We start from the raw sequence: 27,456 nt of genomic DNA on the forward strand, positions 1-27,456 counted from the left end.
GATATCCAGGAAAAGAAAATGCTTTTATTCCCCCGCCCCCAAATATATCAAGACATGCTATCTACTTTAACTGATTTAATACACATTACCACATAAAAATTTCATGGAAAGTACAATTTAAATGCTATTTTACCTATGTTCTTGTCTCTGAAGGCTGTTTACCATTGGGATTCAGCTTATTCTGGGAACTCTGCTCCCTCCCTTAAAATACGCATTTCCATTAGCTGATGGAGAGTCCCGCACTGGTTTACCCTCTTTCCTAACAAACTAGTTACTTTCTTAACAAGACACACATGCCTGATGAATGGGCTCATCCCTTTGCCTGCTGCCTTGTCGTTTGGCTGATTCAAAGGTAGACAATACAAATTAGAAAGAAAAATAAAGGAACTGTTAATAAATGTTATGTAAATTAACACTTATCTAGTATTAAAAAGCTTTCACACAATTTTCACTTTAGACTTCCTTGGTCTAAAAAAACAGAATTCAGCGCAAAGCTAGATATTGACTTAAAAATTCTTTGGTTTATGAATACTTATGAATGGGGCATGAGTGCTTGGTCTCCATATCAGCAGCAAATTAATTAATTAATGTAATAGTAACTCAATGCTTACTGAGTAGAAGATTTTAATTCAGCAAGTCCAATAATCCCTTGAAGTGCAGAAACAGGATATTAGATTATCCCCCCCTCCCCCGAACCCAAAACGCCTTCCCCTTTCTGGCCTTGAAAAGATGATAAAGCTCCATTCCAGCCTACAAAGCTAAAGTCCCTAGTTGCATTGAAGCACAAAGCATTATAGTTTTTAAAATAGACAGGAGCTGCTGCAGGACATGCTTCCACCAAACTGCCTTTGGGGAAATCAAATGCAGTGCTGAGAACCTGGTCAAAGTGAATGCAGCTGGTAGAGGAGAGGCTGAAGCTGGTCTAGAGCATTCTAACTCCTCACGTGTCTCGTTTTAATCCAGAATAATCCTAAAGGATGTTTGCTTAAATTAAAAGCTGAAATGTGTGTATGTGTGTGTGTATAAAGAGAGAAAATAACACTTCAACAATTTAGTAATTTCCATGATCTAACCTAAAATGTCTAGACTTTAACTGGAAAGAGATTTCCATCGAGAATTATAAGAACATGATATTGAATTTTATATATGGAAACTCAATGTATGAAAATCTACTTTATTCATTAAAAATGCATACAGTAACAAACTTTTAAAGCACTACTTGGACTTTCAGTTACAAAAACATAACCAAGTTTAAGTATTGTGTTTAATTATAAATGCTAATATAGCTTTCTATATAATTATTTCAGGAATAAATTTTCTCTCATGACTTGAGAAAAATGGGGCATCTCTCAGTCATGACAAGAAGCGAGTCTTGAAGTAAAAGCAAGTATTTGAGGGAGGAAAAGCAGCCACATGCTCACCGATCTTTATTCATTCAATACGGGTGGGGTAGACACTTTAAAGCAGACACACACACACACAAAACTAAAACACAAACTGCATCTCCCCAAAACAATTGGAATTGTGAAATAAGATTTATTTTACTATGTTTGTGCTAGCAATTAGAAATTTTTCTCCTTTAATCTATCCTTTCTCAGTGCTATATATAGTTTATCTTAAGATATTTTTATGGAAAAATATCTAGATGTTCAAAAGAGCTCATTTATATTTCTTCATGGGAATTTTATCTTCATTGACAGAAACCAGTAACTATTTTTAAAATGATTTTTTTTTTTTTATTGATTGGCTAAATGAAAACGATCTACACAGGGCTTTGCTCCTATTGCACCAAATACATTTCAACATTTATAACAAATGACTTAATTTTACAGAAAATCATAAGCAGGTAGGGATATACCGGCTACAAAAGCATAGATCTTACAAAGATATGAAAAACCATTGGTGGAACGACAGGAATGAACATGCATCCCAACGATGCATAAATCAAACAACAAAGTGTAAATGAAAGTGCCAGCCACTCATTTTTAGATCTGTTGAGCCCTTGGTTGCTGGAGATAGTTGTTGGCAGTAAAAACTGTCTCCCTTCAAAGGGTCGGTGGAGAGCAGAGTGATTGGCAGCGCAAATAGAAGACAAAGGAGAAAGCCTTCAATCTGCAGCTCATGCACAGGAAGAACATGGGGAGCTGAGTTTACAACAGAGACAACATTACCAAGCTAATGGCATGGGCAATCATGGGGCCACCACACATCCCGGGTATCAGCAGGGCATCCATTTTCAGCTAAGTGTTAGAGTACCTTTTTGCTTTCTTTCACCACTGCAGGGGTAAAACAACCTGGTGGGGGAAACACACTGACTGGTAATAAATTACTATATTGGATACTTTTTGTTTTCTTTCAGCAATGACTTTACTGTGTATTCTTGCTATCATTACCAATTAAAGTGCAGCCTGCTTTAGCGAACTGTATCTAACGGTGTATCAGTCCCGATGCTCCAATTGCTTTGGCAAGTATCACAGGGTCAAGAGGCTCCTTTGACCTGTATCATTTAAGTCTTTCTGACCACTCACTATTTGAAGCAATCTCAGCTGAACAGATGGACACTTTCTGTGACACTATAAAGCTTAGAATATAAAGATAAATGAAATTGTGTTTCAGGCTTCAAACTGGTTTATGACTGTGAAATATTGTTAGTGTAACCTACAAAATCTCCAGTTTTAAAGTGTACACTTTGACTCTGGCTAATGGATAGAATTGCTTGCTTCTTTTTAAACTGTAGATGTAATTTTTTCACTTGAGGAATAGCAGAAGTTTGTAAAGCATGATTAAGGGTTACTCGGTTACATTTCAATTACTATAATCACAGCCCATTTAAAAAGGCAGGTTTTAATTTTTATTACTGTGCAATGGTATTATGCTTGTTTTCTCTTTTAAATAAATGATGCATCAAGAAAGTTACACTGTACACAGGAAAAAAAACTAAGACTATAAATGTTGGATGAAGTAAAAATAAAGATTTTAATTTTTCTTAGACATTTTTTTCTATTAAACTCCATCATTCACTTGCTGGTAGGACAGTCTAGTAGTTTACATATCTGGATGGGAAAGGGAAATGATTAAGCAACAGCTTTATATTTCTTTAATCCATTTGTGTTAGTATATCATCATGGTTATTTGAATATTTAGAAATTTTTAGTTTAACCTCAAGTAGAAGATGTATAAAATTTTCTTCACTTAAACTGAAGCCTGGTCTCCTTTAAATAATTTATTGTTTATACCAAGTTACTTTTGAGAGTGAAATAGTGCACTATTAATAATTACATTAAAAAAATAGGCATGTACTAGGAAGTTTCATGGTAATACACTCTCAAAAGAAAAAGGCAATGAATATGCATATTTTTTTAAAAAATCTATATTTCTGTATCACTCTTGAAATGTGACTATTTTCTGTAAATCACAGTTATTCTGTAAGTCTATTTTTAAATAACTAAAAAAGGGAAGTTTTTGTTTTTGTTTTTTAACTTTCATGTTCAATTTATTAGTTCCAATTCTTACTAGCTTCTTAATTGTAGTAAACAACAAAAAATAATAACCAAAGCCCCAATAATAAAAATATTACCAAATTGTTCAAGGCTTTTTATTTCTATATTTTGTGCTTCTAAAGTCCATGAAACAGTATTCTATTATGGTATTTCCAAAATAACCTCTCAACAATCAACTAAATTTCTATCAGGCAAACAGATTTGGTTGCAGGCAAGTGAGAAAGGATAGGTATAATAGATTTAGAGTTAAACCATTCATCATGTTTGAGGAGCTAGCGATTTCAGAGAAAAAGAGGAAAACAAAATCACTTGGGGTGAGAAAAAATGTTTCAGGGCACTCTAGCCTGGGAACTGGCTATTAGACTAGAGACAAAGTTAGGGACAAATGCATTCTTCTCTATCAGGAACCATAATCACAGGTGTGTCGCCACCTTCTGCAAAGGGATAAAAACCAAATACCAGCTTTGAAGTCTCAGGGTTTTCTAAGTAATTCTAAAAAGCAAATGCACAACACAGTCTCCTTTCTAGACAATGAAATGCTTTAATGACAGAAATAAACTTCAGGGAAAAGCTCTCAGAGAGTCTGGGGGTAAAAGAAAAGGCAAGCTGAGGTAGGGCTACATAGGAATTATGGAAACTAATTCACATTATCCAAATGCTCTGGACTGAACGTGTCATGCCAAAATTCACATGCTGAAATACTAATCTCAATACCATGCTACAGGAGGTGGGGATGTAGAGAGAGAAATAGATCATGAGGTGGAGCCCTCCTGTATGGGATTAATGCCCTTATAGGAAGAGGTCAGACAGCCAGTTGGCTCTGCTTCCATCATGTGAGAATACAATAAAAAAACAGCCATCTGCCACCAGGAAAAGGGCCTTCGCCAAACACCGTATCAGCTGGTTAACTTGATCTCAGAATCCCCAGCTTCCAGAACTATGAAAAATAAATTTCTGTTTTTTTACAAGCCACCTAGTCTAGGGTAGTTTGTGATAGCAGCCAAAGCTAAGACACCATAAATAAATAAATAAATATCTAGTAATAATTAAGGGTCTTTGCTGATAAACCTATTTAATATTCTACTGAAGCCCCAAAATTCCTCCAAAATATAGAGCATCCCAGTACTATAGACAAAAGAGAAAGAATTGGTTATACTGGTGCAAAGCTATGGGAAGGACTCCATTAGAATGCCGGATAAGTCTGACTAGATTTCAGGAACAAAACATGAAGGAGTGGAATTATTTCTGCACACAGAAAGATTAAAAAATAATATGACTCAGTCTGAAAACCTGAAAAGATATATTTCATTATTATAAAATCGTAGTAATACAGAATACAAAATGTCAACTCAGGCACCAAATTCTGAATTATTGAAGAGACTGAAGATATTTATATATAATTATAGATTTTTAAAAACTTAGTAAGGTAAGTAAGGGGCATTTGAATGAGAACTTAACTTTAGAAAAATAATGTTTGCTATATATATGTTTCTGCCTTTAATGAACAATAGTAATACCACTTACATAGTATTAAGTATACATAAACAAAAAGAAAATCAACCTTATCAATAATCACACCATCCAAGGAGATTCTTAACTTTTCGAAGTAGAAATCTGGAAAGAAATCATACTTTTCCATTCCATGCTCACGGATTAGAAGAACAAATACTGTTAAAATGTCAATACTATCCAAAGCAATCTACACATTTAATGCAATCCCTATCAAAATACCACCAGCATTTTTCACAGAGCTAGAACAAATAATCCTAAAAGTTGTATGGAATCCCCCTCCTGTTCTGAAAGGCGCTAACAACTATTTGAATAAATACTTCTTAAATAAATAGCCAAAGCAGTCTTGAAGAAGAAAAGCAAAGCTGGGGCACCTGGGTGGTTCAGTGTGTTGAACATCTGCTTTTGGCTCAGGTCATAATCCCAGGGTCCTGGCATCAAGCCCCGAGTCAGGCTCCCTGATCCCTGCCCGAGCAGGGAGCCTGTTTGTCACTCTGCTACTCCCCCCATTTGCACTCTCATTCTCTGTCACTCTCACTTTCTTTCTCAACTAAGTAAATAAATAATCTTTAAAAAAAAAAAAAGTAAAAAAAAGCAAAGCAAAGCAAAGCTAGAAGCATCACCATTCCAGACTTGAAGTTATATTACAAAGCTCTAGTAATCACATCAGTATGGTACTTGCACAAAAATAGACACATAGATCAATGGAACACAATAGATAACCCAGAAATAAATCCACAACTCTTAGTTCAATTAATCTTCGACAAAACAGGAAAGAATGGAAGAACGACAGTCTCTTCAACAAATGGTTGGGAAAAAAACAGTCTTTTCAACAAATGGTGTTGGGAAAAATGGACAACAACATACAGAAGAATGAAACTGAACTACTTTCTTACACTTATTTATACACAAAAATAAATTCAAAATGGATGAAAGACCTAAATGTGAGACAGGATATCATCAAAATCCTAGAGGAGAACATAGGCAGCAACTTCTTACTAGACATGTCTCCTGAGGCAAGGGAAACAAAAGCAAAAATAAACTATCAGGACTTAATCAAGATAGAAATCTTCTGCACAGCAAAGGAGAAAATCAAGAAAACTAAAAGGCACCCTACAGAATGGGACAAGATATTTGCAAATGACCTATCTGATAAAGGATTAGTATCCAAAGCCTATAAAGAACTTAACAAACTCAACACCGAAAAAACAAGTCATTCAGTTAAAAAATGGGCAGGAGACATGAGTAGATATTTTTCCAAAGAAGAAATACAAACGGCTAATAGACACATGAAAAGATGCTCAACATCTCTCATTACCAGGGAAATACAAATCGAAACTACAAAGAGAAATCACCTCATACCTATCAGAGTGGCTAAACTACTGATTTGAAGGGATACATGCACCCTGATGTTTACAGCAGCGTTATAGCCAAGTTACAGAAAGAGACCAAATGTCTACTGACTGATGAATGGAGAAAGAAGATGTGATGTGTATGATGGAATATTTCTCAACCATGAAAAAGAATGAAATCTTGTCATTTGCAATGATGTGGAGGGAGTTAGAGTTTTATGCTAAGCAAATAAGTCACAGAAAGACAAATGCCACATGATTTCAATCATATGTGGAATTTAAGAAACAAAACAGAACAGAGGGGAGAAAAAGGGAAACCAGAAAACAGACTCTTAACCATGGAGAACAATCTGAGGGTTGCTGGAGGGGCAATGGAGAGGGGAATGGGTGAAAGGAGATTAAGAAGTGCACATGTTGTAATCAGTGCCAGGTATTGTATGTAAGTGAAGAACCACTAAATTCTACACCTGAAAATATCACACTGTATGTTAATTAATTGGAACTGAAATAAAAACTTACAGGGGAAAAAAGGCAACAAGGCATTGCACAAAATTTCTTATAATTTTATAGATACAAGGGTCTTAGAAATTAATATTTGGGGGTGCCTGGGTGGCTCAATGGGTTAAGCCTCTGCCTTTGGCTCAGGTCATGGTCTCAGGGTCCTGGGATGGAGCCCTGCATCGGGCTCTCTGCTCAGCAGGGAGCCTGCTTCCCCCCCCAACCCCCTCTCTGCCTGCCTCTCTGCCTACTTGTGATCTCTCTCTGTCAAATAAATAAATAAAATCTTTAAAAGAAAAAGAAATTAATATTTGTGTAGCCATTAGGATATCTACTAAACGCTTCCAGTCTTCCCCAGCACATAGCTACAGGTTCATTAGTTTCGTTTTTGTGATCATGAAGATCAGAGACCCGTTCTCACTTTGGATTGGTGCATAGAGTTAACAAGAAATAAACTCAGTTTGCTTTTAGTTAATGAGATTTGGGGCATTACTTGCTGCTAGCCCATCTGGCTCCAGACCATAGGCAATTTGATTTATCAGTAGATGAATGAAGAGCAAGACAGGTAACTACAAAGGAAAAACACTCCTGTGTTTCTTCTCTACTCCTCTCTACTACCATCATACTCAAACTTCTCCACTCTCAAAACTTCCAACACCAGATTGGCGGGAAGTTTTCCCCATACCAAGCAATTCTCAGACACCAACTGGGACATGTATCCTATAATTTAAGTCAATGCTGACACTACCTATCTGCAGGTAACATTACGACAGGCTAAGTGATTGGTTCCATGAGACCACCCCACTTCAGATGTTTGTTAGAAGTCCAGGTTGTCACCTGTATTTCTGAACAACCAGCTGTAGATGGGGGGTTCCCATGACCATCTCCCTGGCTTTGGTGACTGGCTAGCATGGCTCATAGAACTCCGGAAAATAGTTTGCTTACTTGACTGCCAGTTTGCTACAAAGGATATTAGAGGATACAAATGAAGCATCAACTCGTGGAACTACATAGGGCAAGGTATGCAGGAAGGAGCAGCGTACTTCCACACCCTATCTAAGAGCACTGCCCTCCCATATCTCTGTTCAACAACCCAGAAGTTTTCTGAAGTGTGTCCGTTGGGTTTTTACGGAGACTTCATTGCATAGGCATGGTTGATTAAATCATTGGCCATTGGTGATTGATTCAAACTCCAGGCCCTCTCCTGTGCCCTGAGATGAGCAGATGGGGTTGAAAGTTCCAACCATCTAAGCACCTGGTTGATGCTTTCCAAAACTGACCTCATTAACATAAATTCTGGTGTGGTTGAAAGGTTTGTTATGAAGAACAAAAGATAGCTTTATGGCTCTGGCTCTCCTTGCAGGAAATTCTAAGAGTGTGGGGAGCTTTGTGCCAGGAACCATGTAATCAACCTAACTACTGAAATGCCAATGTTGAAATCAGAATACAAATTGACTATTCCCCTCCAGTGTCCTTTTCACCACATAAATGTGGTCTCATTTGCTTATGTGCTTTCTGTTTTTCTTAGAAACTACTCTAAGGCACAACAATTTTTCCCCCTCCTGTTCTGAAAGGTGCTAACAACTATTTGAATAAATACTTCTTAATTCAACTGTGGTGTTATCTGCATTCTAGAAAAATGCAATGACACTAATAGAAAAAAAAAAGGTACTCTCAAATTTAAAAGCAATTTAGGCAATTTTATTAAAGAACTAAATATAAGCCAGGAAAGATATGCTCCCACATGTCCTATATGCTCTCTTTAAATAGCAACTATTTCCTTCAATCTTTTTACTTCTCTGGGTATATACCTGTCAATTAAGACAAGTATGTTGCTAAATTACTCCGTACGTACTCCCTAGAGATGATAACTAATTAAAAGATATGTGCTGTAGATATGCTGATCTGACTTACTCCAAACACCTCTGCTTCCCAACTATGACATGCAAGTCACTGCTACCACATTGATGTCTTCCAAACATCATACTAATAAGCTTCTAATTGGCCAGAGGTCAGAAAGGATGCAGCCTGAAGGAAAAACAACTTATAGTTGGAATTGGTTTACTACTAAGTAAACCAAAGGGCAAAAGAAAAAAAAAAAAAGGTGCTTTCTCTTTGGAATGATTCTTACATGTGTTTACATAAAGGACAACCAGTTGAACACATATTTTGGGTATATATCTCTGTGTGGCCACTAGATAGTCAATTTAACATACACTTATTAAATTGAAATCAACACCTAGGGAATACATTCACTTTATATAATTTAAATTAAAATTTATGGAAAAAGTCCTTTCAGATGATCACTTGACAATAAATAACGACATATCCAGTAACTGATTGATAAGATCAAGTCCGTAGACTACCTTAAAGAAATAAGCATTGGGGGCAAAAGTGACAAAATTGTCCAAAAAGCCAAAATGGATTTCACAAACAGGGCCCCCAAACTCATTTAAAATAGTTATAACTTTTAGCAAAGAGGGAGCATTATAGAATATCTGTTAATGACTATAACTGATACAGTTATACAGTTTTTCCAGTGGAAAGCATCCACTCCTCTTGTAGACTATGCCACTGAATTATAATGGAATCTTATCACAATATTGCCTGCCACAGGGATGAAAAAATCATGGTCAACAGGCCAAATACTGCCTACCAACTCTTTTTTGTAAATGAAATATTTTTGGAGAAATGTTCATTTGTTTATGGATTGTCTATGGCTGTTTGGGTATTGTGGAGGCAGAACTGAGCAGTATGACAGACTGTCTGGATCACAAAGCAAAAAACATTTACTATCCGGTCCTTTACAGAAAAAGTTTGCCAACCCCTGGCCTGTCCTAAATTAACAGGAATTTTAAATATATACAAAAATATTTTTAAAGGCAATATCCAATATCACAATATAAGTAGAAAGTGTTGATTTAAGGTGTTAAATATCCTTGATTCAGTTATATTTTAACAGAGGATTCTAAAGCTTGTACTGGTTGTTTTCATGTCACTTATGTGATTTTCCACGTCATTTATAAGTTGTTCTCAGAAGTGCAAGGCCAGTCTCGGAGACTTCTTTTTATTTTCCTGCAGGACTATAAGACATGGTCGTCTTCCACCATTCCTACTATATATTCTGTCTCCGGTCCTGTCAATCTCTCATCAGTCTCCTATTCACCACCCCTCTTTATATTCTGGGGTCTGGATCTGCCCACAGCAAAGTCTCATCTGACAAGATTTTGACCAAATGTCACTCCTGCATCCTGTGGCCAGCCGTGGCCTCACCACCTGCGAGGGGCTCCAGGAGTACTTTGGGATACAGGTCTACAAAATACACATATTATATCATGGCTTTTTCCAATTCAATGTTCAAAAACCCAACATTCATCAGTAATTTCCTTGTCTTGCTGCACCCATACAATACCCTTCCTCTTTTCAACCCCCAGGCCCTCAGCCCAATTTCCCACATAGCAACCAAAGGGATCTTTTCAAAACGGAAATCAGACGTGTCATGACAACCAGGACTTGGCTGAAATTCCCCTTATCAAGAAAAGTGTCTGGGGGCGCCTGGGTGGCTCAGCGGGTTAAAGCCTCTGCCTTCAGCTCAGGTCATGATCCCAGGGTCCTGGGATCGAGCCCCGCATCGGGCTCTCTGCTTGGCTGGGAGCCTGCTTCCTCCTCTCTCTCTCTCTGCCTGCCTCTCTGCCTACTTGTGATCTCTATCTGTCAAATAAATAAATCTTAAAAAAAAAAAAAAGAAAGAAAAAGAAAAGTGTCTGATGCGTGGTAGGTGTTCCGTGAATATTTACTGAATAAATATTTTCTTCTCCATGCCACAACACTTAACATAACATACAGACGTAGCAGTTCCTTGCTTTTAAGGAACTTGAGGCCTACTTGACAAGATAAGAAAAATGAATACTTGAAAAGTAACTAGGTAATCCACAGTTAATTACAAGTGTTTAACTAGTAGGTGCGTGTTAAACAGTGCCTGCAGATGCAGCGGGGAGGACTGAACTAGGTGGAGAGAGGAACATCCATACATAAGTTAAGACAGGAGGAGACGCACGGGGAGCAGAGCCAGCAAGGCAGCCATGTGGAGGAATGCTGGCTTGTCCGAAATGACTGAGATGCTTCCTCCCTGGAGGCAAGGAGATGGGAAAGAAGAGGAAATCCCAGGAGGCTTGGTATTTCCCGAAACCGTCCAGGCAGCACGCTACCCAATGCTCCCCCGCGAAAGAGTTAACTAAAAGCATTGACTGTGAGAACACATCACGGGCGGAATCAGCCCTCCTCACCAGCCTCTCATCAGAGTTCAGCAATTTGCAAGTGATCTACGGAAGGAGGAAGGCAAGTGTGCCACTTGAGGGTTGCAGGGTTGTGCCAGAGACTCTGCATTGGGAAATGAAACATAAATCAGGCCTCTTCATATTTATTACACTTACATTTCTAAAAGTTATTACAAACCTGTTGATTAGATTGTTGCTGGCTTCAGGGGTTTTGTATTGAGGGGAGGGCTAAGTAAAGTAATTATTTGAAGGAAGCAGAGGGCCTATGATATACACTATAATCCTCAGGCTATTTTTGAGTGCTTATTTTAGATAACTTTGTTACTAGAAAAAAGAGCCTGAGATTTAAGGGCAAGTGAATAGGGCAATAATATAAACTTTGCTGGTGCAAGAAACCATCTCACCACACTGCCTTTTCATCTTTCTGAATCTATAACAGCTCACCAGTGTGCCCATTGTTCCCACAGTGAATCATTCCTCCCAGTGTGCTAAACATCCTACATTTCATCACCAGTGTTTAATAAATTTTTTCTTATAAACTTCTGAATTGATTTGGACTGGTCTAAATATCAATATGCCTTATAAACTTTTGAATTGATTGGGACTGGTGTTTAAATATCGGTGGGATAGCAGTTGTGTTCAACAGCTTCTTTTCTTTGCTGTTATTGACTTTTCTTTTCTTTCTTTCTTTCTTTTTTTTTTTTTTTTGCTAGGTCATCCCTCTGTAAAATCAAGTCACATGTAAACCCAATGTGGACTTAAAGCAATTGTCTAGCAAAATAAATACATATTTTATTTCTAGAAGTCGTTTATTTTTTTTCTCTATAACTCAGGAAAGGCTGTATCCTCCACCTTCTTACCATCTATTTTTCATGTTTATACCTTCCTGGCTTTCAGTCCAGGGGTTTATTCAACAAATATTTCTGAATGTCTGCCTTGTGTCAGACATGTATTAGGTGATGAGGATACTGTGATAAACTAGCAGAACAGGTCACTGCCCTCTTTGAGCTTATACTGTTGTAGAGAGTGGAGAAGATAAAAAATGAAATAAAAAGGATGCTGAGAAAGAGAATAATGGAATGTAGCCTGCTACTTTCCTTAAGGGAAGTGACATTAAAGCTTAGACTTCAAGGTGAAGAATCAGAGAGAAAAGATTCTGGCAAAAGACTAGCAGTTGGGAAAATAGAAGTTTTGAAAATAAGGCCAAGTAGCTGGGAATTAAATATTGGTGTTTCGGTCTCAAATCTACAGTTGACATTCTTCTATATCTTTTTCACATATGCTTCATAATTTTGGATTTTATTCTGAAGATGATTACAACTCAGATTAATATTACTTGAATGTCCATTTCCAAGGCTCTTTTCTTCCCATTCGGGTTATGCCAGTGGAAGCGGAAAAGACTAATTCATAAACTATGTTGCAGGTTCAACAGATTGGAACGTCATATAGCTGAAGAATATGTGTAATCGTTATAGGACATTTATACTACCTCCGAGATATGTGTCAAAATCACATTTAAAACTCAGAATGTATTTTTGCTAAGAAAAGAAACTGTATAGTTCCCAGCTTAAGAGAGACAATAAAAATTACATAATAATACTGATTAGCTGTTTGAATTTTATGAATATTTTGAAATACTAAAGGAGATACTTTGTAGGTTTCAATTATGCATCAAGGTATCTAGAACTTGGAAACAAACAAGCAAAAGTCACCAGAGGATAGGAAAAACTCCACTTTAAATTCTTTCCCAAGTATCAATTAAGAACCACCAACTATACCTGTTCTAATTGTGAAATGAGGAGACTTTTCATTAGAGTATGGTGTTGAATGTTTACTCTGAATAAAATTCAGCATATCCTGAAAATAGAAATTAAAAGTAACCACATTAAATGATTTTTCAAAAAGATATCAGGAAACTGCAAGAGATGGCTGTAAAAGTGTAAGGGGACATAATATTTGATTTATACATAACAAAGTACTGAGTATCTTGTAGATTATATTGTTTGGTTCTGTTATATTTCATGATCTGTCTATGAAGTTAGCACCACTTATAATGCTTTCTTTGCAAAAAAACACAAAATAAGGACAAAAAATCCTGAGTTTAATCCATTTGTAAAGGCTAAGCAGATTTTGATAATTATTTCCTGTTATGAAACTGAACTCTGATAAACAAATAATGTTTTAAAATTCAAGAGTTTAGTCTGAGAATCAATGGACATAGAGTATTAGGTTAAGGCAAAACTAAACCAAAACATCAAGCTGTGATCCCATAACTGGGCCAGAAAAACAGTAAAGCAAACCATCATCTGGGGCATTGCTGGTTATCCCAAAACTTATTTCTGGTGCAACTCGTTGAATCTGCTATATCTGATCCCAATTTTTCCCTTGAGTAACACAGAGAGTTGATCACTTAATTTAGATGTATATTTCATAGCAGGAATTTATTATGATTAATAGAATTATCATAAAAAGGAAAATAAATTTTTGAATGAAATATACTCAAAACTGATCTCTTTCTACTACTGTCAACCTAATTCTATGCATCCTTGATAATGCCAGAAATTTCATACCTAAGATAAGAAATATATTCTAAAGATTGGTTAAGCTAGTTGTTAACATAACTGAATATCAAGAGAAAAAAGGAAAAATATGCTTAAGAGACCTTAAAGATAAACAATTTATTATCTATAAACTTGACTTTAATTATAAATGACAAAGTTGAAGAAAAGATAGGTCCTTGGTAATTTAAGATGTTAGACTGCTGATCATATGATAAAGTTCTAGAATTTTGTGAAAGTTCCAGATTTAGGTAACTTCTTAGGTTTGGAAAGCCATACCCACTGTCAAATTATTTTCTTGGTTAAGCCTCATCATGACCATGTAGGAAGACAGGACCCACGTTACATCTTCCATACTCCACCATATGATGATCGATGCCATGCTACGGTTTTGGCAAAACAGGGTTAGACTTAAGAGACTAAAGGGACAGATCCTCCTAAGGAATAGACAGGATAAGAGGTCCCAAGAGTCTTGATTCAAATTTCAGATTAGAACTAGGACAGCTAATCAGGGCACTTGGCAGAGTTAAACGTTCCAGAAGCAGAAGGTAATAGTTCTAAAACAGCAGCCACCCTGAGTTAGAACAACTTCCCATCTGTAGGCAGCATTATACGAATGCCTCCCAAGATTCTCAGCCCCTTGTGAAATATACCTTCTTCCAGTTATTCAACCAAACACAAATCTAGGTACTGCGCCAATGTAATTAAGGTTTCAAATCAGTTAACTTTAAAATGGGCAGAGTATCTGAGTCATCCTGATTTATTCACATAGATTTTCTAAAAGCAGAGAGTTTTTTATTTTTTTTATTTTTTTTTTTATTTTTATTTTTTTAAGATTTTGTTTATTTGACAGACAGAGATCACAAGTAGGCAGAGAGGCAGGCAGAGAGAGAGAGAGGAGGAAGCAGGCTCCCCGCTGAGCAGAGAGCCCGATGCGGGGCTGGATCCCAAGACCCTGGGATCATGACCTGAGCTGAAGGCAGAGGCTTTAACCCACTGAGCCACCCAGGCACCCCGCAGAGAGTTTTTAAATAGTCGTTGGCACAGGAAGAAGTCAGAGATTCAAAGTATAAGGGGACTTGATACAAAACAATTTCTCTGCTGCTGGCTTCAAGATTAAGAGGGCTATTTGGCAAGGTATCCCGGGTTGAGAGCCAACAAGAAAACAAGGACCCCAGGCCTACAACCACAGGTAACTGAACTCTGCCAATAACCTGAATAAGCTTGGCAAAGGGCCCCCAGCCTCAGATGACACAGCAACCTCAGGCTACCTAGATTTCAGCCACAGAAGACCCTGCACAGAGAATCCAACCAGGCCATGCCAGACTCTTGGCACATGAGAAGTTGTTCTATAATAAATGTGTATGGCCCTAAGCCTCTACAATCATAATAATTTGTTACATAGCAATAAAAAATTAAAACATCATCATTTTGAAGGATTCGGGCAGAAAAAGCCAAGTGGCCATCCAGGAGAGTGGAGATCGAGGTTTCTGGTTCCTGGAAAGGTAACCTGGAAGAAAGTGGTACACGAAGCAGCATTGATTAAAGAAAAGAAAAGAAAAATTAAATCCTATCAGCTAAATTAAATCCAATCACAGCCAATCAGAGAATTCTGGAATTCTAGGACTAGAAGAGCAACTCCAAACTGACTTTTAGTCTAATGGATCCCCTGCTCAGTTAGCCATGAATGTTTATTGAAGGAGACGGGTGGACAAGTGAAGACAGGACAACGTGGGAGCCTGGGAGCGGTCGGAATTCGGCAGGTCAGAGCCTGACTGCAGGCTCCATCCGTCAGTGCCTGCAGCTACACTGGGACTGAGAGGGGAGAGACAAGAACCAACAGGCCCAGTACTGAATCGAAACCTAATTTACTGTATGAGTCAATCAAGACTAAGCTCTAAAATCCCCCTAGTAAAAAAAAAAAGGAGAGGAGAAAACAGGTAACCCGATCATTTCCAGTTTTAACGCGCCACAGTGCCGAAAGTGGAAATAAAGGCTCTGGTGACCTCGTGCTGCCCTATGATGATTCTTTATGCATCCAGATTAAAATTTTACTTCAAGGAGCAAAATGGAAAACAAAACATTTGCTACCAGAGAGTAAAGGGAAAAGACCAACTTCTCTGTAATGGCCAGAGAGTTCTCGTGCAAGCAGAAAGAAAGTAATAAAGGTGAGTACGACTTTGTATTTTGTGAGCTTTCATATCAGCTTTCTAGACACCATCAGGTCTCAGACAACATGTGAAGACCAGAAAAAAGACCCCAAACCTAAAATTTTTCATTCCTATGTGAATTTGCATGGAGTTAAGTATGTGCATAAGAAGTGCCTGCTGTTCACAGCAGTTTCTTATGACCCTTTTTTATATCTGGTGGAATGATCGTACTTGGACCCAAAGCTTATGCAGGATATTTTAATTTAGGACCAAACATCTGTTTCCAGAGTACTACGAGCTTCACTGTATATAGAGAATTGCAAATAATGTCATTTATGTCATTATTTGCGTTTGATGTCATGAATGCCATTTGGGGATGCAGAGAACTAGTTGTGCCTCCAGGATGTCATTATTAAAATGCAATTCAGAAAAACGGATGGGGATATTAGCTGGATATATTCTTCAATAAGTTCGTGCTCTTTTAGTTTCAATGAATAAAGCTGCAGTCTTAATAATTTTGTTTTTACCAACATAGGGGAAACATTCCATGAGGGTAAATGCTTTCTTTTCTGAGAATTGCTTCCTGTTACATTTTTGCATTTGCAGCTCTCTTAGGGCCAGTTTCAACATAAGTCATTGGTACAGAAGTAGTGTTCCTGTTGGGATTCCTTTAAATGGGTCCAGATGGTACTCTCAGTCAATAAGTGATATTACCAGCTTTCAAGAAGAAAGATTTTATTCTCCTTCTTTTCTTTCCTGTTACAAGCCACTCACCCTTTTAGTTAATTCAACATCTGAATTTCCAGAAACATCATTTTTTACACCTGAAAATATCATCCACTGTGGTGGTCATAAACAATAGGATATAAACACAAGATACTCCTGATACAGGATGATACCCTGGTCACTGAGGAAGCTCCAAGTTTCTACAGAAAGGTAACATTTACCATTGCTTTGTCATCAGAACTAGAAAACTATCTCACAACAGAACACCCAAATCCACTGAAGTGAATTTGCATTCCAGCAGGTATAGACCTCTTTCAGTAGGCTGAAGACCTTTGAGTCCTACAAGAAGCAGGCTCTTAACAAATTTGGGAAATCACAGGTTTTTAAATTTTTTAAAAAATATTTTATTTATTTGACAGAGAGAGCTCACAAGTAGGCAGAGAGGCAGGCAGAGAGAGAGGAGGAAGCAGGCTCCCCGCGGAGCAGAGAGCCCCATGCAGGGCTCGATCCCAGGAACCTGGAATCATGACCTGAGCTGAAGGCAGAGGCTTTAACCCACTGAGCCACCCAGGCGCCCCAGGAAATCACAGGTTTTTAAAAAGCAAAAGCAATTTACAACTGAGAAGAATATAAGAAAGGAAAGAAGAAATGAGGGAGGAAAAAATCCCTAAACAGTCTTGGGCAGTAATATCTATGATATGGACAAGATTATAGAATTCAGAGTTTCTACAATATCTATGATTGATTATTGATGTAAATGGAGGCAATTTATAGCCGTGCTTTAATAAATCATGCCACATTCCCTAAGTTAAACTAAAAAGTAAAATGCCTGGTATGTTTAACTTTTACTCAGGTTTCTATGCTAGCATATCCACCCTGCAAGTGAACTAATGATGATAACCAGACTATTTAATCAAAAAGAATCATGATCTTAGATTTCAGTGTTTCTTACAGGGTTGATGAATACTTGAGGGAGGGGACAGAAAGAAACTGAGCTAAATCTATGAAAAAGTCTAGCACGAAAGAGATAATATAAACATTTATTCACTGAAAGGGTTTACTTTAGAATTAACAAAAGAGATAACTGTTTTTGGAACCAGGTAACACCAACGCAGAGCAAACCCTTTCTCTAGAAATCAAGTCTATCAGCAATTATAAAAACAATAACGCTGACCTTGAATCAGCCTTAAAGGTCTTTGTATACAATTATATTATCAGCTTTATGAATTTTCAGTTGCTATCTCAGCCACAAATTCAATAAATGCAGAGTTGGTCAGTAATAGGAAGATGGCTATTTTAAAAGCCTTCACTGAAAAAGGCATTTGAGAAAGTAGGCGTTATATCAGCATTTTTTCCTGTTAAAAATTGACAGCTCTTTCAAGTACTGCTCAGCACACCTTCGATGAAGACTTACAACAGACCTATGACATCACAGGTAAACAACAACAAAAATTAAAATCATATTCAGACAAAACTAGAAATGATTTAAGTAAGTAATATCTGGAATCCTAGGAAATCAACAGTCAGCTAAATGGTTTTTCAACCTAGAAAATTTTTCTTTGATGCAATATTAGCATTCAAAGTAAACTCCTGAAACATTTTTTCCCTCATCTTGAGTTTATAATTTCACTTCCTCTTCTGTAATCTTAAATGTAACAGCCAGCAACAGCACAGAGATCTAAAGCAAAATACCCTGCGTGTGTAGTTACCGATATTAAGCGATTCAGTACATTTTACCACCAGCCAGGTATCATAGCAACCTTGGATTGCTGAAAACTGCTAGAAAACTCTTCAAAACCAGCCAGACTCTGCTTCAGGGAAATCTCTGACAGCACTGGGGACATTACTGGCTGTCAGTGTCTGTGGGTGTTGCTATGGGCACATTCACAAAGAACCCTGCCATCTACACAAAAAGGTATACACACAGAGAAGGTGGGAGGGACACAGATAAATTGATAAGAAAAAACAAAAAGAAGAAACAATCGCGCTAGCAATATACAATAGGCGCACCATTTTGGAACTACGTTTTACACTAATTCTCTTCCAAATGAAGCTAGGGAATCCAAATTCAACGTAACTGTAATTGTGACTAAACATGAACCAGGGGGTGGAGATAATATCCTGAAATTCTGCACTCATACCATTTATCGCAAGTCTTAATTTAAAACTCGAAGTGAATTGCATTTAAAATAATATTTAAACTTCCACTTATAAACCCTTGATAGTCGTTTATAAATCTACAGAAGAGAAAAGAACAGGTTACCATGAACAAGAACCCAATATTGATTTTTCGGCAGTGCAGTAAGGCATCTCCATTCTATCTGGCTGCTGTCAAAGCCACTCTTTAACAGCTGGAGTCAAATTGCACTATTTACAGCAAGAGCCCTTGTCAAGTGGACCATAAGTATCCTAACAATACACTATTCAAATGGCACTTTGCCACACAAATTGCTGACTTGATGAATAACCTATGTCAATGACTAAGGCCAATATAAAAGTTTCATTTTTATGAGAGGCTTTACATTCACACATTAAGTAAGCTTTCTTTGAAGAACTATTAGGCTATATATTTCAGGCCTTTGGAAGCTGAAAATAATTAAAATCTGTTTAAATACATCAAGGGAACTTGACAACATTAATATGGATCTGGTGTTAACTACATTTGTCACACGAGTCAGAACAGTGCCCTTCTGTTCCTGGCACTCCCCACCGACACGTGCAGCACAATGCGGGACTTCAACCGGCCACGCACCATGACATATGAGCATTCTCCTTTTGTGCCTCGAATTTACATGGCCAACGAGTATTTAGATACAAGCAGTGCTTTGAAGTCCTGTGAGGAAATTCATGGTTGCTTCTGTGTGCAGAAGGACAGCTGGAGTCATTTAACGGGGTGTTTCGTATTTTCCACAGTGACTCTGAAACCTCCTGAATTAGTTTTGAAAGAAAGCTGTGAGGTGCTTTTCATACTTTTCCTTAACACTGAGGTGATTGCATCACAAAGTTTAAATTTATGCCACAAAGTGAGAAAGGGACATTCTTCATAAAGGAGCCATCAAAAAAGGTATTAATTATTATGGAGATGTTTAACTATTTTATGTCATAGGAGTGGTTACATATACTCTGTCAAAAAGTTGTATCACTTCGCATGCTCAAAAAAAAACCAAATTGGTTTGCATATTTCTCTCTTATCCTACATTTCTCTATCTTATTAGGAAGAGGGCTGTCATTTAGGAACTCAGGTTTTAAGCTGAGATTCACTAGATCAAAATAGAACAAAAATCTTAATCTAACGTATACAGAGAGAAATACTTATATTTCAATGAGGTGCTTGGGTGTCTAATAACAAAGATCTATTTTCTTTTAAAATTACACAAAACTGAGGCAAAATATTTTGTACATCAGAAAAAAATAGCTATATGCTCTTCATTACATTTTAAAAATATACTAAAAATTAACTACTCATCAAGAAGGTGAAAATTATCATTCTTTATTAAGGATTTATCCCTTCATAATGCAATTAATTGTTTTCAAATAATGTTATTTGTTCTTTTTTGGTAATAAAATATAAATAACTCAGACTGAGTTAAGGTACAAAATGTAATGTTGCCACATGAATTGTTAATTTCATATTTATACATATAAATTTATAGGTGACATTTTAAAGCATTATCATTTAGAAACTACTCTAATTCTATTCTGGTTATGTTTTTGTGTCATGAAATATGAAAGAACTAACATTTCATTTTGATAAAGTAATTAGTAGTGGGGTCCAGTTTTTTACTGGTGGCCTACCAGTGTACCATCTGTGTTTTACAAGAGGTAGCAGGATAAAGCCCTAACAAGATTTTTCAGCAAATGGTACCAAACAGACATCACTCACGGTGAAGTGAAGGTTAAAAAAATACATATTTCTAGAAAGCTCACTGGAATATAGATAAATGTAAATGAATTCTTTATAATTAATTTTATATGTTTGGAAAAAGATGGATGTATAAGTACGTTATTTAAAGGAAATGCCATTAAAAAATCTTGCTTGGACTGAGAGCTATCATGTGTACATTTGTTTTCATCAAAAGGAAGATTTCCAAACACATATGCATTTCATGGTTTCTGTCAGGGAACAGACTTGATATAAGGTCTTTGGGATTGCATTCCGCATAGTGCAGAAGAAGTTGGAGTATGTTGTTTTACTAAAAATTCAGATATCTAGGGAGAGAAGAGGTGTTGGCTCTTTTGCCAGGTCCTCCTAGTGCCTTATGATCTTGAAGTCTAGAGAGGACTGTTTAGATCAGAAATCCGCAAACAAGAGCCAGTGAACATCAATTCTGGTCCACTGCCGGTGTTTGTAAATAAAGTTTTATTGGAGCACAACAACATTTGTTTGCTTAAGAATTGTTTATGGAAACTCCTGTGCTCCAACAGCAGAGTTGAATAGTTAGAACAGCGAAAATCTGGCACTTAAAGCGTAAAATGTTTCTCATTGAATTCCTGACAAAAAAAAGTTTGCTTATCTCTGGCTGAGTTCAACCTTTTCCAATACAAATAAAATGCAAACCACATAGAAATTTTAAACTGCCTAGTAGCCATAATAATTAAAAAAAAAAAAAACCATAAAAAGAAGCAGGTAAAGTTCATCTTAATGACATATTTTATTTAACCCTATATGTAAAAAGATCATTTTAACATGTGGTGATAGCCACATTTCAAGTATTCAATAGCCATATACAAACAGCGTCTACCATATTAAACAGAGCAGCACTGGGGCGCCTGGGTGGCTCAGTGGGTTAAAGCCTCTGCCTTCTGCTCAGGTCATGATCCCAGGGTCCTGGGATCGAGCCCCGCATCGGGCTTTCTGCTTGGCAGGGAGCCTGCTTCCGTTCCTCTTTCTCTGCCTGCCTCTCTGCCTACTTCTGATCTCTGTCTGTCAAGTAAATAAATAAAATCTTAAAAAAAAAAAAAAAAAAAAAAAAAAAACAGAGCAGCACTAAACGATCAACCTGTGGTGGGGAGGGGCTGTTGGGGCCCCGCCCGAGAGAAAAAGAGAGGGCCTTTACAGGATGCTACAATGGGTCTAAATTGTGACAGTTAAAATAATTCTGTTTATTATTCATTTATAGACAAGAAATGCAGAAAAAGAAAAAAAAAGAGTTTAAAACCAAGCAACCAACAACAGACAAAACAGAACTATTCTCCTTAAAATAAGATGCAGCTACAAAGATTTCTGCCATGTAGAGATGATTTTAGTAAGGTTGTTTATTTCCTACTTTGAAGCTAAATTCCTCCCACTGCAATTTAAACAGTTTCTAACTTGTTTTATCCTCAGCAGAATCTGAGAAAAGCAGTTCCCCATCACTAATATGATATCGTATTCCTTTAAATCCTTTAAGACTCTGGCCCTCTCCTACTCCAAAGATTTTTCTTTGTCTAGCTGCACAAATTCAACAACTCTAGCATTTCAAATTGGGCCCATTTTGAAAGTGTCGTATTGTATTTGCCGTTCTCTGTAAAATCTGTTCCCAAAGCTATACGCACTCTTCAAATGCAAGAAGAAAACCTGAAGATAGCATTCAAATAAATTCCGAATATTTTTGAAACACAAGTGGCTCACCACACAGATCTAACATGCTTTTGTTCCGTTTAAACAATTCACTCTACCCTTTGAAAGTATTTCACTACATGTCACTAAATTCCACATAAAAAAGTTCCGAGACACAAAGTAACTTTAGACATTTCTACATTTCATAAGGTTACTGTCCCTCATTTTCCTACCTCTAAAATGGGTGTGATTCAAACCCTCTTCTTGAAAACTTTTTTTTTTTTCTTACAAAAAAAAGGTGCCATGAAGCGGGCACCTGTGTGGCTCAGTTCGTTAAGCGACCGTCTTCAGCTCAGGTCATGATCCTGGAGTCCCAGGACTGAGTCCCACATTGGGCTCCCTGCTGGGCAGGGAGTCTGCTTCTCCTGCTGACCTCTCTCTTCTCATGCTCTCTCTCTCTCTTATTCTCTCTCTCATTCTCTCTCTCTCAAATAAATAAAATCTTTAAAAACAAAAACAAAAACTTATGGAGCATTTTATTATATTAACAATAGGGAGAATGGAGAATTTCCAAGCATCTTAAAATTTCATGCATATTAAATTTGTAAATAAAAGATTAAAATAAAACAATGTCAAGAGCTTAAATCAAAGAGAATGAAAGGAAGATACGCAGCACATAACTGGAGAAGAGAGAACTTAGGGGAGCACAGATTAAAAATAGCTCTAATTAGCAATAAACTCAATAATAATAGAAGCATGGTGTCTAGAACAAAAGAGGTTAGAGTCCTGTTTGATTAAACTCACTAGCTCTGAAGAGAGCGAAGGTTAGAAATCATAGTCATCTAAGGCAAAGAGCACTAGCAAGGAAATAAAGCTGGAATAAGCCTAAGAGTAGGAAAACAAGACTCTGGCATTTTATTGCTTCCTGGAGTCAAGAAAGAAACAAAATTACATAAAGAAAATGAAATCTATATATACTATTACCACTACCTAAAGGGTAGCTCTGAGGTCCTCCAAGAAACTGAAAGAAAGAGTAATCAGTTTACCTTCTGGGAATTAAAGTAGTAAAATAGGCATTTGATGAATGAGATTTGCTCCTGCAGACCCTAGGCATCTGACATGCACGAGTCAAGACACATCTCCAAGTTCTCGTCTGCTATTCTAGCATATAATTCCCCCTATAAGAAGCACACTCGATTAGGCACAGAGAACCACAAAGCCACATTAAGGTGGGAGTGGGTGGTAGTCATCTGGGCTCACTCACCTGGGCTTTATTTCCCTCAATCTTATAACACATATGATTTGATTTCCCACCTGTGGAGTCTAAGACCTTATGACTGTCATTTTTGGTTGTGAATGTTCAAGTTTCATCATACTGACATAATTTTCCTTTATAAAAAATAGGGCCTATTTCAAGAACGTGAAAAGCAGTTTGCAGAATCTAAAACCAATTGGACTAAATGAGAAAGGAAAAACAACAAACAGTGACAACAAGCTGTAGCCCAATGACCGGTTTTAACATCTGAAGGAGAGTATGAAAAAAGTGAGTGGCCCAAATGCAGTCTTAAAAAATAAAGATTCAAAATTTAGGGATTTGCCAACGTAGATCAGCCTTGACCAAGAAATGCAGTACCATGCGTTGGGCTCTCAGAGCTCAGGGAATGAGCACCCCCTGCCCCAACTCCTTCTGTGAAAACTTCGCCTCCCGCATCTCCACCTCCCCTGCCCCCAACACCCCCGCCCCCCGCCCCGACCTGTAGCTTTACTACAACGACAATGTGTTGAGCGATGAACAAAATTTCAGTTACAGCTGTCATTGTAAACTAGAGCATTGTCATTCTAGCATGTCAATCTAGGTATAATGCTCTAGTCAAACTAGATAATATCTAGTCTGACTAGAGCATTATACCTGCATTTCCTGGGTGTTTGGTTAGTGTGGCCCAGTTCTCAAAAGTTTGATAAAGCTTGGCCTCACTGATGTAATCTCAATCAAGTCTTTAAACCCAAAAAGCTAAAGATTGCACACTGGTGCCCCCACCCCCAACCTGCAGCCTTTTTTTTTTTTTTTTAATTTATTAAGTAGGCTCCATATCCAATGTGAAGCTTGAACTCATGACCCTGAGATCAAGAGTCACATGCTCTACTCACTGAGCCAGTCAGGCGCCCCCCACAACCCCCCCCCCTTTTTTTCCCCACCCTGAAGCTCTGAGGCACAGCTTGAACAGCTCTTGAAGCTTTCTTCAAGATGACATATCCTGGGGCACCTGGGTGGTTCAGTGGGTTAAGCCTCTGCCTCCGGCTCGGGTCATGATCTCAGGGTCCTGGGATCGAGCCCCGCATCGGGCTCTCTGCTCAGCAGAGAGCCTGCTTCCCCCCTCTTTCTGCTTGCCTCTCTGCCTACTTGTGATCTCTGTCCGTCAAATAAATAAATAAAATCTTTAAAAAAAAAAAAGATGACATATCCTTTTGCCTCAAACCATACACATGTACGTGAGATAATTATTTAAAGTCCTTATTAATGGTATTTTAAGTCTTCATACTACCATTAAAATAATGGAAAATGTTACCACATTAATGAAATTTTGATTTAGAAATCCTACTTTTGGAAATATAGCCCATTAAATAATACTGAATATGGAAAAAAAAGCCTTTAAGGTTCATAGATATGTTATTCATGAAAGTGAAACATAAAAAAACAATCCCTATATTAAGCCTTAGGAGAATAATTTAATCAGAAATAGTATATGCAAAGTGCAAAGCATAGAGTGTGATGTAGTCATTAAAAAGTCATAATGGTATTGTGAAAATAGGTTTACATAGAAAATACTCCATTAGATATATACATACAAATGGCATAGTTACAACAACATGATGAGGGGATAACTTAGAAATATAGATGACAAAAAGATGGAAGAGTCCCTTAAAGAAATCAGAATAAACTACCATATTATTTTACAACTGAAAATAAGAAAGCTTATCCAAATCCCTATGAAGGTGGTTGACTTGGTTTATGAAACTAAATGCAATCTCCATCACTATGTATTAAGTAAGGCTTGGAATCCTAAAGACCTGTCCATACCATGATCCAGTTTTTGTGATACCTTTTTGTTTTATCTGTAATAAGCATTTTAAAGAAGAGGTCATATATCAGCTGAAAAACAAAAATGGATTCAGAATACAGAGTATATCCCCTCCCCCAATTGAAAACCATCTAGAACTCAAGAGTTAATATAAGATTGACTCAATTACGATAGCCAGAACCTATCTGATCAAAAAGAATGCTGTACCAAACCCAATAATCACTTAAAAAGTTATCCTGATTCACTCAAGATCACTTGGTAGATATGTCGGGAGACGCAGTCACCTCTCAGTTCTGTTTCTGTGCTGACATTCAATTGCCATGTATCCATGAAAGTGTATCACCTCTTCCTCGATGTTGATCATGTTCTCTGGGAGCAGCAACTTGGTTTGAACTTACCTTGCATGAAGACTCCACCTGCAGACCAGGGCAAGGTATTGGCCCAAACGGATAGGAGCCGGAGGATCTCTGTTCTACACTTTTGTGTTTATGTGTCTCTGAAGCAAGTGGAAGAACAGATTCAGGCTTTAGAAGCTGTGAATCATCACAACAATTGAGAATAATTCTTGCTCTTTCTCCTGTTTCATGTCTTTCCAAAGTGCCTGGAAAACAAGATTAGAAATTTAAAAAAAAATTACACACACTATTTACTCCAAAAGAATGAAAAGAACAAGACACTTTTATCAGAAAAATCACAATTCTTTAAGTGAACATGCCTTCTTACAACTGAAAAAGCAGCCTGGGAGCTTTCTCTAAATTATTCAAATCATCATCTTACAAAGGCTGACATTATGGGCTTGAAAACCTCATCTTCCTCTTTGTGCTTTTTTATCCACTGAAATCAACAGGGCATTCAATAGTCTTTAACAGTAAAATCTCTTACTTATTATACAGTATGCAAGTGATCAATAACAACCAACTATGGAATATTTTAGTGCTGTCCCCTAGTGTTTCAACTCACAAACAACAGAGAACAGCAGTGCTTTTTTGCTTAAAAAAAAAAAGAGAGAGAGAGAGAGAGAGAAGTTTCTGTTGGCAATCTGTGTACATAATTTAAGTGGATAGGACAAGTAAGAATACACATACTTTGTATTGCTACCTCCTTTCCTCAAGAGCCCGCACTGCTTCAGGAATGCAAACCACTCTAGATTTTGTTATTGTTGCAATTATAGCCTCTGATTTTTATTTATGTTATTAGAAGAAGGAAAAATAAAAAACCCCACAATCCTTTGCCCTCTTCTCTGCCATTCCTTCAGTTCCACAATTTCAAGACCCTTGTAAGTTCAATTCCAACTTAAAAGGAACAAGTACAAGATAGAGAAAAAATATCAGGGAACAACTCACAAGGAGTGAATGCTTTTATAAAATATGAGTCCAAACTCTAACTGAAATCTTAATAAATATGAAATAATTATGACCATTGTCTCTTATGAGTTCATTGACATTATTCATACTATATTAAATATAAAACCTATATCCTACTATGTAAAGATGCTGAGGAAAATTAACTTGCCATTTAAACTTAATACAGATTTCATATCATATTAATCCTTCCCCATCAATGAGAAAGTAATTATACGAATTGTTAAAGTGAAAGGTAATTCTTATTAGTAGTGATTTTTTTTAAGATTTCATTTATTTATTTGAGAGAGAGAGAGAGAAAAACAGAGAGAGTGTGCATGAGCAAGGGGAAGGGCAGTAGGGGAGGGAGAGAGAAAGGGAGAGGAACCCAAGCAGACTCGGAGCTGAGCTCAGAAACCAATCTCAGGACACTGAGATCACCACCTGAGCCAGAACGAAGAGCTGGATGCTCAACTGACTGAGACACCCAGGTGCCCCTCTTATTAACAGTATTAAGAAAATATAAATTTAAAGGAATTACAGTAAGGAAATAAAAAGAATGTTATACTACTGTCTTTAGATAAGTAGTTTCAAAGATCAGGACTCTCCAGTCTTTTCTCAATTTTCCTCTTCTCTTCCATATCATTTCCTTACAGCAACTAAATCAGCATTAGTTGGTACTTCGGATTCTAAATCAGCAACAGCTACTATGCTAAAATATTTGGTGGAATTTTTGTCTCTAATCTCTTAACAACGACATATATATATTTTTCCATTCTAACATTTCTGCATTCATAAATTAATACCTTTAGCATATAAACTCACAAACATGTTATTTCTCTAGGCTTATTTTTTTCCCCATCAAGATTGATATATCTTGAAAAAATAAAGCTGGCAGCAGCAAGAAAACCCCTTTTCTCAAGGACG

At 37.1% G+C, this 27,456-nt stretch overlaps 1 protein-coding gene across 2 annotated transcripts in view; it reads right to left on the bottom strand.

Annotated features, from left to right (window-relative positions):
- The window catches only part of WDR72 (WD repeat domain 72), a 218,521-nt gene that overhangs the window by 110,239 nt on the left and 80,826 nt on the right, over positions 1-27,456 (bottom strand). For both annotated transcript variants that reach the window (XM_046007151.1, XM_046007152.1), the window contains exon 14: positions 25,588-25,790. In XM_046007151.1, coding sequence (XP_045863107.1) covers positions 25,588-25,790 — 203 coding nt within the window. The remainder of the gene's footprint in view (positions 1-25,587; positions 25,791-27,456) is intronic.

The sequence above is a fragment of the Meles meles genome, chromosome 6 (genome assembly GCF_922984935.1).
Source record: "Meles meles chromosome 6, mMelMel3.1 paternal haplotype, whole genome shotgun sequence".
In the NCBI taxonomy this organism is placed as follows: Eukaryota; Metazoa; Chordata; class Mammalia; order Carnivora; family Mustelidae; genus Meles; species Meles meles.